The following is an 18,231-nucleotide window of genomic DNA, read 5'->3' on the forward strand; positions in this document are numbered from 1 at the left end:
GTGTGTGAGAATGGAGAGAGCAGAACACGAAGCTTTTGGATGGGGGGTGGCCAGGAGCAGAGGGAAAGTGCAGCAGGGGCCGTGGTGAGGGGTGGGAGTCTATTCTAGGTAAGATGAGAAGCCACTGGAGAGTTTATTTTTTAATTGAAGTATAGTTGATCTATAAGGTATTAATTTCTGCTGTACAGCAAAGCCATTCAGTTACACATATATATACATTTTTTATATTCTTTTCCATTATGATTTATCATAGGATATTGAATATATCAATAGTTCCCTGTGCTATACAGTAGGACCTTGTTGTTTTATATACAGAATGGTCTGTATATAAAAGCTTCCATCTGCTACCCCCAACCTCCCACTCCATCCCTCCCCCACCCCTCCCCCTTCTTCTCTATGTCCGTGAGTCTGTTTCTGTTTCGTAGATAGGTTCATTTGTGTCATATTTTAAATTCCACATAGAAGTGATATCATATGGTATTTGTCTTTCTCTGTCTGACTTATTTCACTTACTATGATAATCTCTACTTGCATTCATGTTGCTGCAAATGGCATTATTTCATCGGTTTTTATGGCTGAGTAGTATTCCATTGTATATATGTACCACATCTTCTTTATCCATTCATCTGTCAATGGACATTTAGGTTGTTTCCATGTCTTGGCTATTGTGAATAGTGCTGCTATGGACATAGTGGGGCATGTGTCTTTTTGCATTAGAGTTTTGTCTGGATATATGCCCAGGAGGGGCTAGATCATATGGTAATTCTACTTTCAGTTTTCTGAGGAACCTCCATATTCCATAGTGGCTGCAGACAGTTTTAAACAGGGGATTGACAGCATGATCTGATTTATATTTTAAAAGCTCACTCAGGCCACTGAGGAACAACAGATTCTCTAACCGTTGTTTTCTTTGTGTTAAATGGCGTTATATAAGCAGTATTCACACCAAGCCACTGATTACTGTTAAGGAGGAATGAAAACAGGTTGATCTGTGGTTCTGAGCTTCAGTGATGGGGACGGAGGATCCAGAGTTGGAGTGGGAGGGGATGGGCTTGATTTTAGTCCTGTCGAGCAGGGGATGGGGATGTAGCACAGCCAGGCAGACATGGATGGTCCTCTAGCAGTTGAAGAAGAAACAAACGGATGCCATATTACCTTCTGTTTTGAAAACATCTCTGAACATAAAGTTCAGGTATTTGCGGCTGGGTTTAAGTCATTGTGACAGTACGTGTCCCAAGTCTCAACTTGGTTGCCTGAGAGCATCTGGAGGCACTACTGTTCTGATGACTTACTCCAGCTCCATCTCCATCCAAGGTCAGTTATAATTTCCTGCTCTTTATTTCTAGAGGGTGATTTTAAGCATTTCAGATTGGAAAGGTGACTCAAGCAGAAAGGCAGTTTCGGAGCCCAGAGTGCTAACCTTACGCCATGGAACCCAGTGCGGTTCCAGTTTCTAACAGGCTGATGTCATCCCCGTCTTCACGGCTTTCCCAAACCTTATGGACACGTAGCTTCAGATTTTATACTTGACCATATTTCCTTTTTCTGTGCTAAACTGAGGATAGTGAAGTAATGACAAGTGATGAAATAATGGCAAATGAAAATATGGCAAGAGATTTTTTTTTTCCTACCAAGTATTTATTACATGGATCGTTTATAGAAAGTCAGTTTAAGGATTGGTTGACTTACGCTTTGAGAAAGATAAAATATTTCAAATATAGGGAACAGCACAACACTCCCCCTCACTCCGTTTTTTAAAATCTCTTTCAACTTCACAAAATCACAGCTGGGAATAAGCAGGTTTACTTCTTTTGTTCCTAAGGAAAGTTATATCTGTAGTCATCTGGGGTAGGGATTCTTAGTTTATAACTCAGATGTGGTATTGATTAAAATTTGTGCAAATCAAGGAGATAGTGTTTATTAATCTACAGGTGAAATGTTTTAAAAGATCGGGTTCTGGGAAGGTCAAGGAAAATAAAGAAATGATGTTCCCCCAAGGAGTGTGCTACCAGTACCTTATTTGGGAGCTCATGGGATCTCAGAAGTCGTCTAGTCCAGGCCCTTTCCCATTCCACGACTAACTCCTCAGAACTCTTGTCATGGCCATTCAGTGTCCTCTTGGACACTTCCGTTGAAGAGCAAAATAGAACATTAGCTTGTTTCCTTGTATGGCAGCCCAGGCTGTTTCAGGTTGAAACCTTCTTCTGCAGTTATGTTCATGTCCTTTGGTCCTGCCGTACCATTCACAGTAGACCTACTTCCTCTTCTTTGTGACAACCGTCAGGTCCTTCAAGGCAGCTCATGGCCGTGCTTTAGGCCAAGACTCTCTAATTCCCTGTTCTACACAGTGAGTGATCCAGGGAACATGCATGGAGCCAGGATGGGAAACATCACCACAAATGAGAGCTCACTGTTGCTGGTCTCCGTGACTATGTTCCATATTGGAGGTGCCTCCTGATTTGGTGGATGATACAGCCACCACCCACCATCCCACCCCTGCAGCAGCTTATGTGCTGGTAGAGAACCCACCCGAGGAAGAATGGAGACAGTTATTTCCAAGCGTGGGTCCTGGGAGATGGAGACATGAAGAATTGGCAGCCTCATGAATGGCACCCCTCAGCTATGGGGCTTTCCGAGGCTCTTTCACACTCCCAGCAGTGCTACAGAGCAGTGCTTTGCACACTTGAACATGCGCATGGATGGGGCTGTGAAGTTAACTTCCTAACAAGACCCTAGGTGACGCTAGTACTGCTGGTCTGTGGGCCACACCTGGAATAGCGAGTTGTGGAACACATCAGAGTCATAGCGTAAAACGGAGGACAGTTTGGGATCAGAAAGGCCAGAATTTACTTAGAGAAGCTGTCAAAGTCCTCTTTTCTCTGCTCCTCCTCCTTTAACTAAAGAATCAAAGGCTCCAGGATATCAGAAAAATCGAAGCCGTCACGGATTCATTGTAGCAGCCTCTGTGGTGCTCACACATAAGCTAGTCAGACAGATTGCAGGCTGCGCAGCACCCAGGCCCCATGGCTCATAGCAGGTTGTTTGAACAGACTCGGAAGGAGTTTTGTGCTCCGTCCTGAGGAGTACAGACAGGCACGTCTGGATGCTGGCAGCGCGTTCATTGCCAAAAGATGCGAGACATTGTCCGAGGCAAAGCCCACTTCTCAAGGGCGACCTTTGAGATCAGGACAAGAGTGGTTCTTGGAGTTTTCCAACCACTCTCTGGGGAAACACTGCTTTTAGGATTTTTGGTGATGCTCTACTAGTCACCAAGTGACAGCTGTGTGAACTGGTAGAAAAATGACTGAGGTCGCTGATGTCCCTCCTGGGTACTAACCCCCCACCCCCGGCACCCCCCGCAGCTCTCTCGGCACAGGGAGAGGCGGGGCCAAGTGGTCCACGTGCTTTGGTGTCTGTGATTCTTTCTTCTTTCTTCCCTTCCCTCCACAACAGAAAGACTGAGTTGCCAATGTGAGAAATGACAAAGATTTGCCTCACTCCTTCCTACTAGAGTAACTTGAGACGTTCCTTTTGACGCCCGGACGCTGACAGGAGGGTAACTTTGCGGAAATCCATACAGGGCTGTCGTGTAATGCAGGTAACTCCCTCATTTTAGACGGAGGCTCTGCAGCAGTGTTGACCGGAAACTAGGGCAGCCTTACCTCGGCTGCACACCGCGCACCCCAGCCCTGCATGCAGAGGGTTAGGAAGAAACTTGGGGGTGGGGAGGATTTGTGTAGAGGACCAGGGAGCCAAGGAAAAGCCTGGCATAGACTAGCTGGAAATTCCTACCTGCCAGCATCGCGGACCCCACCCAGCCTCTTCACTAAACGGTCTCAGTGATTGTCTAATCTGTGCCTGACATCAGATGACACACAATCAGAGCATACAAAGCAGGAGGGTAGGGTGACTGATCGTATTTCAGTAGGTCTTTGGTGCTGGCGGCTTTTACCTTTGTCTTTGAGAAAACAATCTCTGGTAAAGTACAAAGTGTTGAAAATCGGGTTTAACCTAGAGCCAGTCACCTGCCAACTTTAATGGGTGCACTAAGCTTTCAAAGGGTGAACATTATTAGCTAGATGCCTCATTCTATAGCCCCCAAGATATCGTAAAAGTATTGATATAACAGACATGCACAGATCCCAGAAAAATTGCTTATTCCGTTAAGAGACAAAATGGCAAGGACACATTACACCAAAGAATTGTTTGCTTCAGAAGGTGACCAAGGGCAGGTGACCCTCACAATTATTGCCCCTTCTGGCTACAGACGTGAAACCCTGAGCTGATGATATTCGAAGTTAGCAGTGGACAGCAGTACAGCAGGAAAGGCGGCAGATCTATAAATAGATCTGTGAGCCTCTATGAGCTTGACAGCTTTTGAGTCCTCATTTGTACTTAGTAAGGAAAATACAGGAAGGAGGGCTGCCTTTAGAAAGATGACATTCTTTTTTTCTCCCCCATATCCTCACTTGATTGTTCTTAATGTGAAAGGCAGGATGATTAGATACTAGGAAGACTTTTTTTTTAACCAAACATCTAAAGGTATAATTCATTGTCAGTGCCTTGATCCCACCTCTTGGAAAATTTCCAGAATAAGCAAAGGGTCTGTCTTCTTGTTGTCTTCGAGTGTAAGGAATGTGTCCTGTGGCTTTTACTGCAGCATCGGCCTCGCTCAGGAGCGAACATGTTTGGTTGAAAATCCTTTTAGAACCTTTCCTTGTTGGGACCCCTGTACTGATGCACAGACACAGAAGCGTCGTGTCAGGTGTTGAGTGCACCCTGGTTTTAAGAGTAATCGTGCTTGGGGTGAGCACACGCAGAGTCCACAGTGTCACGTGGGCACTTGGTCAACAGACGAGGCTGATGAGCACAGGCGGGGACGCTGAGACCCATGGCAGGGGTTGGGGGCAGAGGCAGAGAGGCGCTGGCGAGGGAAACCAGGCGGGAGGGGATCTTGGCCGGAGAGGCTTGCTGGTGAGCATTGAGGCTGGCAGGAGGACGCAAGCAAAGATAATGGGAGTGTGTCTTTGAGGCCAAAACACGAAAGCCTGGGCTTTCTCCGAAACTGGCGTTTGGAGTTTTTGCAGTATTCTGGGCAGTGATTGGAGATTTCAGCCTTCATACCTGGTTAGGTCTCTACACAGCCCAGAACACAGTTCACTTGATTTGAGCCTAAGACTGATCCTTGGAGCCAGTGCAGCAGGAAGTGTTACAGATAAAGTGCTTTACCGTGGATAACTCTGAGCTTCTCTGTGAACCTGGCAAATAACAAACACTGAAGTTGAAGGCCACAGGTTTCCAGACTACTGGTTCATGTGTTTTTCCTCTCTGTTCTGCGTCCTCAACCGCCAGCTCCTGGAAGGCAGGGGCTGTTTCTCATTAATGTTTGTATCCTCAGGACCTAGCACAGTGCTGGGCATATGAAGTGATTCGTTTCACCTTGTATGAAATGAAAACATGAGGCGAATTGTGTACGACCTTGACATTCCTGGGTTTTTTAAAGACTTTAATGCCCCCGTCTCCACCCCCAGTAGATCGCAGCCTCTTTCGTCCTGATTTTGGTCCTTCATCAACACGGTCCTTCATTGCTCTTATGTGCCAGAGGCTACAAAAGAAATAAAATGTTTGCAAGCCCAGGTTGACCTGTAAGGGTGCCTTGTGCTGTAGGCGGAAGCCATTGCTGTGGGCTCTAGTCTGAACAGCCAAGATTGATACTCCCCCGGAAGGCAGAGTCTTCGGTTGTAAAGCATCAGGAACGTGGACATCCTCTTCAGGATGGATGCTTGTTGGTGTGAGGGTTACTAGGAATAAACTTGAATCAGATCTAAGTACGCTCAACTGCAGTCTGTTGACTTTTCTTTAACCCCCGTCAGATTAACCCCTGTCCTAGGTTAATCTGGTAAACTCAATGCTATCCAAACTAGCCTCTAAGAACAGCAGCCTCTAATCTGTTGGGCTCCACAGAGCTTTCCCCGTGGGCTGCTGGTGTTTTGGCAGATGCAATGGCTATTCTTTCCTATTTAGGATTCTGCTTTTACTAGGAGCCCTGGAGGCCCTCAGAGGTTTGCGATGCAGACTTCAGCCCAGAGCTTAGCCTCCCAGATGGTAATTAATGTTTACACAAAATGACAAGCCCAAAATGGAATCTCTTTGAGCCCTGCCAAGCACCCATCATTCCCCTGATTGCCCACTCTTGCAGTGTTTGAAAATTAATTTGCCTTGAACAAACAGTGGGCTTTCCTCAATTTATTTGTACAGTTTCAGTGACCGCGAAGGAAGAGCTGCAAGACTGAATGTCATCCCTCCATTCGTTCACGTAATTGAATCTGCTGATGGAACAAACTGGTCTCTGTTTAATGATTTGAAGAAAAGAGGGAGAAGAGAAAAATAAAGAGAAGTGTAGGCTACAGAAGGTAGATTGTTTTCGGTCAAACACCATTGGCGTGTAGAGTTTTAGAGATGGCACCTGAAACACGGGGAGAGTTCAGAGTATTGGTAAATGAATTCAACAGTGTGGTTTTCATTTTAGTAAGTATATACAAAACATGCAGCCTTTGCTAAAAAGGAGATTTTGTCTGAGGTCACAGAATAGACAACAGAAAGTGTGTTTAAGGAATGGATATTGCTGGTAGCTTGAAATAATTGCATGTAGATTCATAGAAATCTGATGCTTCCCTATATTTCTGGGCTGTTTGGTGTTGAACATTTCAAGATTTATTAATGTTCCCACTTTTCGATTTAAAATTTGGGTTCTTTTTCTTATTTTGCTACAATCTTCATTCTTTCTATGTGGTGAGATTTCTGTGGCTCTTCCATGGGGACAAATAAGTAGAAAAGCTAGCTAGAAGATAGAATAATGTAAAAATAGGGCCTGTCCAAACATTCAGATACAGATGGATGGATGGATGGATGGGTAGATACATTGCCTAATGGCCAGTGCCCCACAAGGTTTTCGTGATGCCTTTCAGGCTCGTTCATATTTTCTACAATAATGACCTTATAGTGGGTAAACCCTCTTAGGGCTTTCTAATCGAGTGTAAAGACCAGAAGCACCGAAACGTGCCTTAGGAGAGTTTGTCTCCTCCCCCCACCTCCCCCGTTCCTTCTCTGTCATCAGCTGTTCACCATTTCCTTTCTGTTCAAGTACACCAGTTAGAACCAGTTAGAAACATTGAGGAGTTGATGGAAGGCTAATGCATACCATATCCTCTCCTCATTTCTGAGAGAAAAATACTTATCTGTCCTCTGGGTGAAGAGCTTTTCTAAAAACTCCATCCAGTAGGTAAGGCAGTTTCAAGAGACTTGAACAGTCACTTTCCTGGTTGACTTCCTTAGATGGTGGAGATGTATTTTCCACGAAGGAAGTCTTTAAAAATATAATCCCTTTCTTTTCTTTTATAATAATAATACATATTCACTATAGAAAATCTGGAAAGTTTAAAAAAGCACAAATTAAAAAATTTGAATCAATGTTTGTTTCTGGCTGATGGGATTGCAGTTAACATTTTTTCCCCTTGATATGAGTTTATTTTTCTTGTTTCTTCAAGGTAACAGTTAACATTTTGATGCATATCTTTCTAATCTCTTTTTTTGTACATATATGTATGCATTTATAGAGATAATTTTAAGTATTGAAACCATATTGATAATAGTGCACTTTATTTTACTTAATAGTAATTTTGTCATGAAATATTTTCCATGAAATTAAATCTTTCTACAGTAGTTTTGGGAACACGGATCACTTACTTATTTTGCGCTATACATTGTAGAAAGCACTTAACATGACTTTTTAGTTTCCACAACAACCCTTTCAGATAGTTATTGCATTTTTGCAGTAAGTTATTGGACTTCTAGAAACAGAGCAGTCCATCACAGGGACATAATGCATCAAATCTCAATCCCACCACACCCAGCGCCCTCTTTGTGTAATGTAAGAACTATTTTATAGCACGCTTTTTTTTTTTTTCCCTTTGGCTGCATTGGGTCTTCGTTGCTGCACGCATCCTTCTCTAGCTGTGATGAGTGGGGGCTACTCTTGGTTGGGGTGCACAGGCTTCTCATTGCAGTGGCTTCTCTTGTTGCGGAGCACGGGCTCCAGTAGTTGTGGCCCACAGGCTCTAGAGCAGAGGCTCAATAGTTGTGGCACACGGGTTTAGTTGCTCTGCAGCATGTGGGATCTTCCCAGACCAGGGACTGAACCCGTGTCCCCTGCATTGGCAGGCGGATTCCCAACCACTGCACCACCAGGGAAGTACCTATAGCACACTCTTATTTTTTAATTTCTGGAGTGAAATGTATGGTTGATATGCTTATCTGCACACATAATTTTTAAGTATAGGAAGCCTTTAATGAAACGTAAAGGAAAAACAAATAGAAGGTAGTTTATAATAACATAATATGTTTTAAGTACATAGATGCCTGTTTGCATTAGAAGACAACGAAAGGTCAGATGCTTGAATCTGTACATAGAAGCATGGCTGTCGTGGTAATTCACATACCAGGATCAGCCTTATTACCATTGATGTCATGATTTTCCCAAGTGATGAACAACTCAACAACAAGACATAACACAGCAGATGCGACAACATACAATAGTTGCATTCTTAGAAAACCCAGTGTGTATTAAAGCCATGTGGAAAATTATTTTGTCTTTTCTTTGCAAAAACAGGTTCTAGGTTTTTCAGCTGCACAAATGTTCAGTGGGACTTTAGAACGTGAACCAAGATACTGTGTGTGGTTTACCTTCATATCATGGTACATCTAATCTCCCTGAGAGCCACTAAATACCCTCCAGTCATTGTGACAGCCAGACATACTCCAACAAACTTTGAAAACTCCCCCAAGGGGTGGTCTTCTTTAAGAGCTACCTCTTCCATGGCTTAACCTTTAACTTCTCTCTCTTTCTCTCCCCACCCCGCCCCATTTATTTATTTATTTATTTACTTCTTTATATTTATTTTTTGAATCATAAAACACCCTAGAACATAGATTCTCAAAGCATTTGGGGGGGTATGTTTCTGAAAGTTTATAGGCCCTATAATTTTCTTGTTAGGTTCGTTCCCAAGTGTTACATGATTTTGGTTATTGTAAAGGGTATTCTTTTTTTATTTTCTCTTCACTATTGCTGGTGTGTAGGAAAGCGACTGATGTTTGTGGCTTTTCTTTATTTGGATACCTTACTGAGCTCTCTTATTAGTTCTCATATTTTTTCAGCTGGTTTTTTCAGCTATCTTTTCCAGAGAGATAATTATATTTTTTGTAAACAATAGTTTTGCCTCTTCCTTTGGTTGTAGGTTTGCTGTTGGTCTTCAATTTAAATGACAGGAATCGTTTGCTTCCTATAGGTTTAGTCCACATTGTCTATAACACGAAATGCACCTGGTACCTTTTTTTGGTTGAGGGGGTGTTGATATGGAGTCATTTTTCAGTTTACTTTTATGATTGGGTTTGTTTGTTTCTTTAAGTCAGTTTTAGTAATTTATATTTTTCATAAAATCCATTTTATTTTAAAAGTTATTAGTATAAACGTGTGCATTCTATTTTCTTATTTCATAAAATATACTCTCCGTGCCTGTTAGTCATACCACTATTCAAATTCCCAGTTTTGTTTGCTTTGCTTTTTTTCCCCCTTGTTCAGACTGTTTTTAAATATAAGACCAGTTTTAAAATTTTTAATAGGTAACATGATCACAGGATTCAAAAATTTAAATATGGGGGCTCCCCTGGTGGCGCAGTGCTTGAGGGTCCGCCTGCCGATGCAGGGGATACGGGTTCGTGCCCCGGTCCGGGAGGATCCCACGTGCCGCGGAGCGGCTGGGCCCGTGAGCCATGGCTGCTGGGCCTGTGCGTCCGGAGCCTGTGCTCCGCAATGGGAGAGGCCACAACAGTGAGAGGCCCGCGTACCAAAAAAAAAAAAAAAAAAAAAAAATTTAAATATGCATGTATGTAGACAGTAAAATATCTCCCCCTCCCCCAGTTTTCTGTCTCTCCAGTTCTCACTCCTCCTCAAGCCCCCAAACAGGTAACTCACTGCTATTGGTTTCTTGGGTATTCTTCCAGAGCTGCTTTATATATAAAGTAAAAATTAATACATTTTCTTCCATTTTTTATAAAAGCTAGCATATGCTCTACATTGTACATATAGAGCTCCTCATCCACTGGTACAGCTGCAGTCTTTTCCACTGCATGGATGTACCAAATACATTTGTAACCAGAACCCTAATGATTACATTTGAGTTGTTTCCAAACGGGCGATTCAAATCATGATGTTGTTCCACTGTGTTTATAGACCAAATTCTTACTCATCAGGTCAAGGGAACTCCATTAGTTTTTTGGCTAAATGTTGCCACATTGCCCTCCACAGAGGTTATAGGGTTTATATTCAGCTAGTAAAGTAAAAGAGAGTCCATTTTCCCCAGGGAACTTGTATCCAATTTGAAGTAAAATCAAGCACATTTTTCCTAATCTACCCTTACGATTTTTTTTTTTAAGTATTGTGTTTGAGTCAAGTTTCTTGAGATATAATTTACATGCAGTACATTCAGCCTTTTTACTGTATAGTGTAATTCAGATTTGCATATCTTTTATTTATAAGCATGATGTTATTTTTATAAACACAAAAGAGAAATTTTAAAACCCCAAAATGTAATGAAAAAAGCTTCTAAATAAAAGACTAGTCAATTTGCACGTTCTTATTTCTTTCGCCTCAGCACATTTCATCTTTTGGCAAATTCAGAGCACACTGAGCAATACAAAAAAAATTTTTTTTTTAATGTGTTCTTGCCAATTTTGGAGAAGCTCAGTAAGACAAGTGGACTGTCAGGACGGAGGAGCTTAACTGGGAAGACGCATTTATTGAATAATTGAACAGGAAATGTATTGCCGATTAGCCACAAAAATGCATGATGCCTAGTCTGTGCCTCACGAAACCCGTGCAAATGGGGGGTCGTAAAACTGTTTCAGCCCCAAAGTTCTTACCAGCCTTCCAACCTGTCGGTCAGTAGGTTGGGGCACCAGTGTTGATGGATTGACAATAGCTTTCAGACTGAGCTGAAAGGCCGTGTTTCAGCGACAGTTTGTAGCTTTCCTAACCCTTTGCACTGATTGTACTTAAATATTTTAACTGAATCCTGGATTTATCATTACCTGTTTTGTGTTGGGGGCAGCATTGTGTAAATCATAGAAAAGTCACTTAGTGGTGGCAGAGTTAGCACTAGAACTCTGCTGTCTGGTTTATTCAACAGCAAGCAAGTTCCTTAACTTCTCTGGGCTTATTCCGCATCTAGTCAAAGAGGTTTGGATAACATGCTTGCTTGCTACTCACAGAACGGTCTGAGCATCAGCATCACCTGGGAAATTCTCAGAATGGTAGACTCTGGAGCCCCGCTCACCCCCAAAGCTGCTGAATCCAAATCTGCATTTGAATCTGATCTTCGGGGCTTTCATATGCACCACGTTAAAGTTTGAGAAGTGCTGGGATGGTCTCCCAGATTCTGGTCTTCCTCCAAAATTCTGTGATTCTCGGTTTCCCAAGCCAATGGTTCCCTACAAATTTGTAGGGTTCGCTAGAGAGGTTTTGGTCTTGCCGGTGTACCTTGTTGATCGTCAGGGATGGCAACACCGCCACAGTCTCAGCACCACTCCTCTGACTCTAGCTGGGTTTGGGTTGGTCCTGAGACGGTGGGACAGCAGAGGAAACATGAGCGCCAACTCTGCCTTTACGGAGCCTTGGGAAGCGAGCCCAAGCCTGTACTGTGCCTTCTTTTTTTGTGCTGTTAGGATTTCCGGGGTGTTAGTGCTTTCTGCCCCACCTAACCAACCAGCCTGCATTGTGTGAAGCCTGTGGTTTTCAGAGCTTATAGAATTGCTTGCTATGGAAAATCTTGTGAAAATGATAGAAAAAAAATGAAAAAGGAGCACAGCCAGGATCCCTCGAGCTGGGTGTCTGCAGATAAAGGGTCTTCCTTTGTGTTGTAGGAGTTCTTCTTGTGGCTGAAGGGGGTCTGGGTCCGCATCAGGAATCTTGTTGTTCTCTCAGCCCTCAGGTTTTGGAAATTCATAAAATGTCAGCTTATCATAGCAAAGATCTTCCGCAAGGTCCTGAAGACAGCAGTGGAGAGAAATGTGTGTGAGTAGGATGTCAGAAGTCTAGAGTTGCTTTTCACCAGATGCATCGGATGCTTTATCCTTTCATACCTGAGCCATGTGAAGAGGGGGCTTTCTTGGCATCCTGTTTGTGTAATTGTTCCACACTGTCTGTGAGACTTGAGGACAGCCGAGTTCATATTAACTAAAAACGTGGTTTGCTTATAAACCCACCATTTGTTTCTGCTTTTGTGCATATTACAGATTTGATCTGTTTTACCAAAAGAACACGAAAATAATGGGTTGCTTTGATGCAAATTCCAGGGAAGAAAAAATGACGTGTGTACACGCAAGAGGACGTCAACAGAAATTAATAGGACCAGTGAGAATACCATGTGTTTTTCATACTTGGTAACAGTGAGATTAGAAGAGAAAGTTCATGCCCAAAGTAGTTCATTTAGGAATACCCTGAAACACCACCCTCATTTCAGAGAATATTGTGATCTATTCTCTTCCAGTTTCTAAGCTGTGTAATAATAAAAGGATGGATTTTTTTTCAGCGCAAAAATGCAGGAAAGGTAATTTTTTCCCTGCGATGTATACAAAAGTACTTACTCATAAATCGGTCCACCTCTTTGTATTTAATGCCATATTTGTCTTTCATTATTCTGTTAGAGGATTGTATGGAGTTTGACTTATGGGGTAATCAGGTAACCCCTATACTAGATGTGGCATGGATCTTTTGACCTTTGGAGGGAAGCATATCTTTTAAATTCATATAGGAGCATCTGTTGTCTACGTTTCATTAGTGACTGTAGAATTTGACTTACATTTCACATCTAGGCTTGGTCTCAAGTCCAGCATCACACCCCTTGTCCTCACTTGGCTAAGGACTCCTCCAGTGGTCCAGAGGGAATCCTTTAAGAACTCAAGCATGTGTAGTTGACAGTAAACTGGTCTAAATTCATGTTTGCACCTTCGATCTCAAACCCTGGGATCATCGGTAGGAGGAGAAGGCCTCAGCAGTAGGGGGCCTGACGTGTGACCGGAAGTTTCGCGCTTGCTAAACAGAAAATTATTTCTCCAGATGTCAGGCGGGTTCCATCAGTCCGAATGGAAAGGGGGAAGGAGGCCAGGCCGATAAGAGACATCTGTGGGGCTAAATAACTTCTGCTTCGTGTGCTACTGCAAACACTTCTCCTCTGTGTTGTAGTCAAGAAGTATATTTGTTTTAAAAGGAGAATCAACTTGTTGGCGCTTGTTTCTGAATTTTGCCGCACAAAAGGCTTTGTCAAGGTTAAGGAAAACATTCGTTTGCAGAGTCTGGTGGCTTCAGCCGCTTCCTGGAAGGCAGCCTTCTCTGGCTGGTGGGCCTTTCTCCCCCAGGGACCCGGCTGCTCCCAGCGGTAAAGACAGGACAGCACCGGGGACGGCCCAGTGGGCACAGATGACCCGGGCCCGGCGTTGGCTTCCACTCACGCACCTGCCTGTGCTTTTCTCTCTGCTCGCCCCGCACAGATCCGGAGCTCGGTGTCGGCGCGCTACCCCAACACGACGGCCGCGATGCGGGGCCCATTGTCCCCAAGATTTCGGGTCTAGAGAGGAGCCAGGAGAAGAGCCAGGACTGCGGCAAAGAGCCCATCTTTGAGCCCGTGGTGCTGAAGGACCCCCGCCCTCAGGTCCCGCCGCCCCAGCCCCAGGCGGAGCCCCCGCCCCGAGCGCCTTCTCCGGACCCCGCCTCGGGGCCGCGCGCCGAGCCCCCGCCGCCGCCCCCCCCGCGCCCCGGCGCCCAGCCTCCGCCCGCGCCCCCGGAGGCCCCGCTGCAGCCCGCGCCGCCGCCACCACCGCCGGCGCCCCGGCCGCCCCGGCCGCAGTCCCCGGGGCCGCTGCCGCCCCAGGCTCTCCCGCCCGCGCCGGCCCACCCCTCCGCCCAGAGCCTCCCCCAGCCGCTGTCCGCCTACAACAGCAGCAGCCTGAGCCTCAACAGCCTCAGGTGAGCCGCCTGCCCGGCTTTGGTCATCTTCTGTGGGACGGGCAGCTGGCGGTGGGAGCGGGGCCCGCGGGGACTGCGGTTTCCTGTTGGAAGCTTGATCGCAGTGTTCTCAGCGAGGCGGGGACGCAAGACAGGGACGGGGCCTGAGAGGCCGGTGGGACAGGGTCTCTTGGGAGCAGGGTGGGATGCTTTGGATGGAGTATGGGTGGTGAGGACGTTGTCAAGAGCTAAATATCTACGGAGGCTCCTGAGAGAGTGAAAGCAGGAAGGAGAAGAAGGTTCAAGGAAGGGAGAGTTGAGTTGAGGGCTCTGTGCCCGGGAGCCCCGCCAGTTCCCCGGTCAGAGGCAGGGAACGGAAAGCCAGTGAGATGGTGGAATGTTGAGAGTCTTAGAAGGAAAGCTCTTTGCCACCCCCACCCCCCCATCACATCTCCCTGCAACTCCACGGGTGGGAAGATGGGGACCAAGGCGTAATCTGGTTTGAGGAATTTCCACTGTGATTTCCTTCCTCCGGGTGGGTCACAGAGGTAGAGAAGAAACACGCCAGGTTTAGGGAGAGAGAGGTGTTCCTCCCTGGAGATCCAGGCACTCTTCCGTCTTGTCTTTGCCGGAGTACAAAGGAAAGTTTACAAAGCAGCATAAGGAAACCTGCAAAGAAAAGGGGAAGAGGGACCCCAGGGTGCAGGGCCCAGTGTTGCCCACCCCGGCTGGTCCCGGGGGTTGTCATTCTAAGCCCCCGCGCTTGGTGGCTTTGATAGTGTTTTCCTTGTGACTGTGACGGGTGACCGTGGCGGTCAAGAGCCTTGCTCTCTCCTGTCTGCAACAGGGGAAGGAAGCTGCCTTGGCAGGGGCCAGGCCCATCTTCTACCCCTGAGGCCATGTCTGTGGCCTCCAGACCATAGGGGTGACGGGGCACCTGACCCCCTGGCTCGCCCTTCCCTGTGCTTCTTCACAGAAGAGGGAGCAGCTCACCGCGCTTATTCCTTTCCACTGACGTTGCCCTATCGCAGGTGTGGCTGGTGCAGGATGGGAGGGGGCAGCTGTCTGGACATGGCGGCGGCTTGGGGCAGCAGCTCCTATTCTGCTGTGTCCGCAGTCGTGGGGGCAGTTTAGAAGAGCTGCGATTTCAGCAGAGGCTCTGTGCGCACAGGGGAGGGTCTGGGAAGAGGAAGGAGCAAGAGAAAGGGTGTTGAATGGCTTTGGGCAGGGACATAGGGTTTTTTTTTTTAAGAAAATAAATGGCTTACCTCTTTTGTTTTTCATTTCTTTCCTTTTTTTTTTTTTTGGTATTCCAACAGCAGTAGCAGGAGCAGCACTCCAGCGAAGACTCAGCCCGCCCCCCCTCACGTCTCCCACCACCCCTCAGCCTCCCCGTTCCCCCTGTCACTGCCCAACCACAGCCCCCTGCACAGCTTCACGCCCACCCTCCAGCCCCCCGCACACTCACATCACCCCAATATGTTTGCCCCTCCCACTGCCTTGCCTCCTCCACCACCTCTGACATCAGGGAGTCTGCAGGTGCCCGGACACCCGGCCGGGAGCACTTACTCAGGTAGGACGGACGAGCTGGCCTGGCTTCTTTGTGCTCCCACTCTCCTCTCCAGAGGGCCTCGCCTGCCGTCTGTGTTGTCCCTGATGGCTAGGTGTTATCCACTCACGATTTTCTGCTTTATTGTATGTCTTCTTGTAATCTTCCTCCAGTCCTCTGTAGGCTGAGATTCAGCAAAAATATGTACCAACACCCATCTCAACCTGGCATGACAGTGTCCTGGAATCGGACACTGCCAGAGGGACTTTTCTGACCAGGGTCATCCTCTGAGCAGTAAAGCACAGATTGTCTGGGCCCTGTCACCTGGGCTCCCATTAGCTTGACAGAAAAGCTCTACACATCCCATGTCTGTTTCAGGCCAGGATCTTGTCACATCCTTGTTAGCTGACTAAGGCCTTCTACCGTGGGTGGGAAAGAAGATGTACTTTTTGTGAGCATATGTCCCAGCTTTTTAAGGACACACCTAGTGTTGGATATTGGGTCCTTTTCTCCTCACCTGTATTAATCAGGCCAAGTGGCACAACTTTGGGTTCGTCGTGGCCATCCATGTTTTACCACTGATACAGAGAGCCGTAAAGCAGAGGTTTATGTTGGAAGAGGGCATGAGGGCTCTGTCATGGCACGTTGCTGTGTCGACAGCTCACTTTTATTAGTCAGCCAGTCACTGCTCTTAAGCACTTGAATAGGTTCATTTGTTTAACCCTTGAAACAAATCCATAGCACAGGCAATGTTATTGTTCCCGTATGATAGATGAGGAAACTGAGACACAGATGGGTGATTTCCCACACCCAGGGTCACTCAGCTGGCAGTAAAACAGCTGAAACTTGACCTCTGGCTGTTCGGCCTGGACTCTGTCCGTGCACCCCACTGATGGACCGCCTGTCCCTGAAAGCTGAGACAGAGAACAGAGTGTGTGACTGGGCCTTACCATCGACCGCCTGGTCGGCTACCCCTTTCCACTGAGGGCCCAGCCGCATCCCTGAGAGCCCCAGCGCCCGTGCCCTGGGCCCGTAGCCCTCCGTGGTGAGCTGCTTGGATGTCCTGTTCTGCAAGAAATTACCGTCCCAAGAAAAGGTGTTACCCTGTCCCCGTTCTTCTCTTCCAGAGCAAGACATCTTGCGACAGGAACTGAACACACGTTTTCTGGCCTCCCAGAGCGCCGACCGCGGGGCCTCCCTGGGCCCCCCGCCCTACCTGCGGACCGAGTTCCACCAGCACCAGCACCAGCACCAGCACACGCACCAGCACACGCACCAGCACACGTTCACGCCCTTCCCCCACGCCCTGCCGCCCACCGCCATCATGCCGACGCCAGCACCGCCCATGGTGCGTACCCCGGGCGGAAATGTGAGGACAAGTGGAGCGCGACTCTCTTCTCGTGCAGCACGGTGGGGTTGGACCAGGCCGTCCGGGCGCAGGAGATTGGCTGGGGAGCAACAGCCGTTGGGGGCTCCCTTGACCTTGCTCAACTCTGCTGGACAGAAGGGGATGTGCCCTGCTCCGGGCAGCACTGACCCAGGGCCTAAAGTAGCAACCGCCTTTTCTAGACGGTTATTTCTAGCACTGTGGGTGGAATTTATTCTAGATGCCCTCAAAACAGTCACATCCAGTGTCGGTAGTTAACTTCTTAAGGGTGATTTTGTTTTCTTGAGCATCCTGGGGAGTTGCCACCAGCTATAAAAAGGTATCTGTCAGTGTTCGGCGCTAGCAAATAAATGCTCACAGAATCCCGGGAAGTCCGGAAGGGCCGATGGGGAGAGAGCCATCAGGAGACTTGGATGGCCCTGGGTACCCCTCCCCCAGTACCCGCTCTTACGGAAGGTTTCCTAAACCGGCTTTGACGGAGGTTTTGTATTTCCCGTGTTTCATAAGACAGCGCCCCCAGTCTACTGTTGTGCTCTGCCAGCAAGTGGTCAGGGAACGATGAGCCCTGCAGGGTCCGAACTCAGCCTTGTGGTAAGAGGGACCACTGGCAGTGACGCGATCTTGGCCTTGCCTGGGGACTAGCGCACGCCGGGAGGACCAGTTAGGGTTGTTTTTTAACTTAGGAGCTGTAAGGAATAGTAGGATACTAACTATTCTGAGATAGATGCCTGTCCATAACAGTGACCATTAGAGTGTTTTACTTATTTAATTTTTAATATTTCAGGAAATACTTGATCTTAAGGCAATTAATATAGGCATTGGGAGGATAGATTTGAATTCCGTGATTCACCAAACTTGGCATCCTCTCCTCCCTCCCTCTCCCCCATTTTGTTCAACTTAATTTTTTTAAATATATATTTCAAAGTTTATTTTATAAATTTTATTTAGGAGAATATTAGAGGTAAGGCCTTGGGACCAAAAATTTTTTCCTATGATAAATCCTGTATCTATTTTCTGGATGAACCGTACTTCTCAACAGTTATTTAGAGAAGGAGCTTATACCAGTCTGAGTGAGCTGTTTCACAAAATAAGTTAAATCTAACTGAGGGGAGTTACAGCCCAGGATGATGACATTACTTAGAAGAAATAATGGTATTTTCTCTTTTCTGCTCAAAAGAAAGGTTCTAAGACCTAGCCCAAATTGCCTTGTATTTGGGGGTAATACATTTCAGAAAACAG

General features: G+C 46.5%; 1 protein-coding gene across 4 annotated transcripts in view; it reads left to right on the top strand.

Moving 5' to 3' along the window:
• AUTS2 (activator of transcription and developmental regulator AUTS2) overlaps window positions 1-18,231 on the top strand; it is a 1,145,593-nt gene that overhangs the window by 1,103,046 nt on the left and 24,316 nt on the right. For 2 of the 4 annotated variants that reach the window (XM_082645103.1, XM_082645105.1), the window contains 3 exons: window positions 13,603-14,077; window positions 15,376-15,629; window positions 16,733-16,974. In XM_082645103.1, the coding sequence (XP_082501229.1) occupies window positions 13,603-14,077; window positions 15,376-15,629; window positions 16,733-16,974 (971 nt within the window). The remainder of the gene's footprint in view (window positions 1-13,602; window positions 14,078-15,375; window positions 15,630-16,732; window positions 16,975-18,231) is intronic. The other 2 variants (XM_082645104.1, XM_082645106.1) reach the window with 2 other exon arrangements.

The sequence above is a fragment of the Mesoplodon mirus genome (assembly GCF_964341445.2).
Source record: "Mesoplodon mirus genome assembly, chromosome: 15".
NCBI classification, from domain to species: Eukaryota; Metazoa; Chordata; class Mammalia; order Artiodactyla; family Ziphiidae; genus Mesoplodon; species Mesoplodon mirus.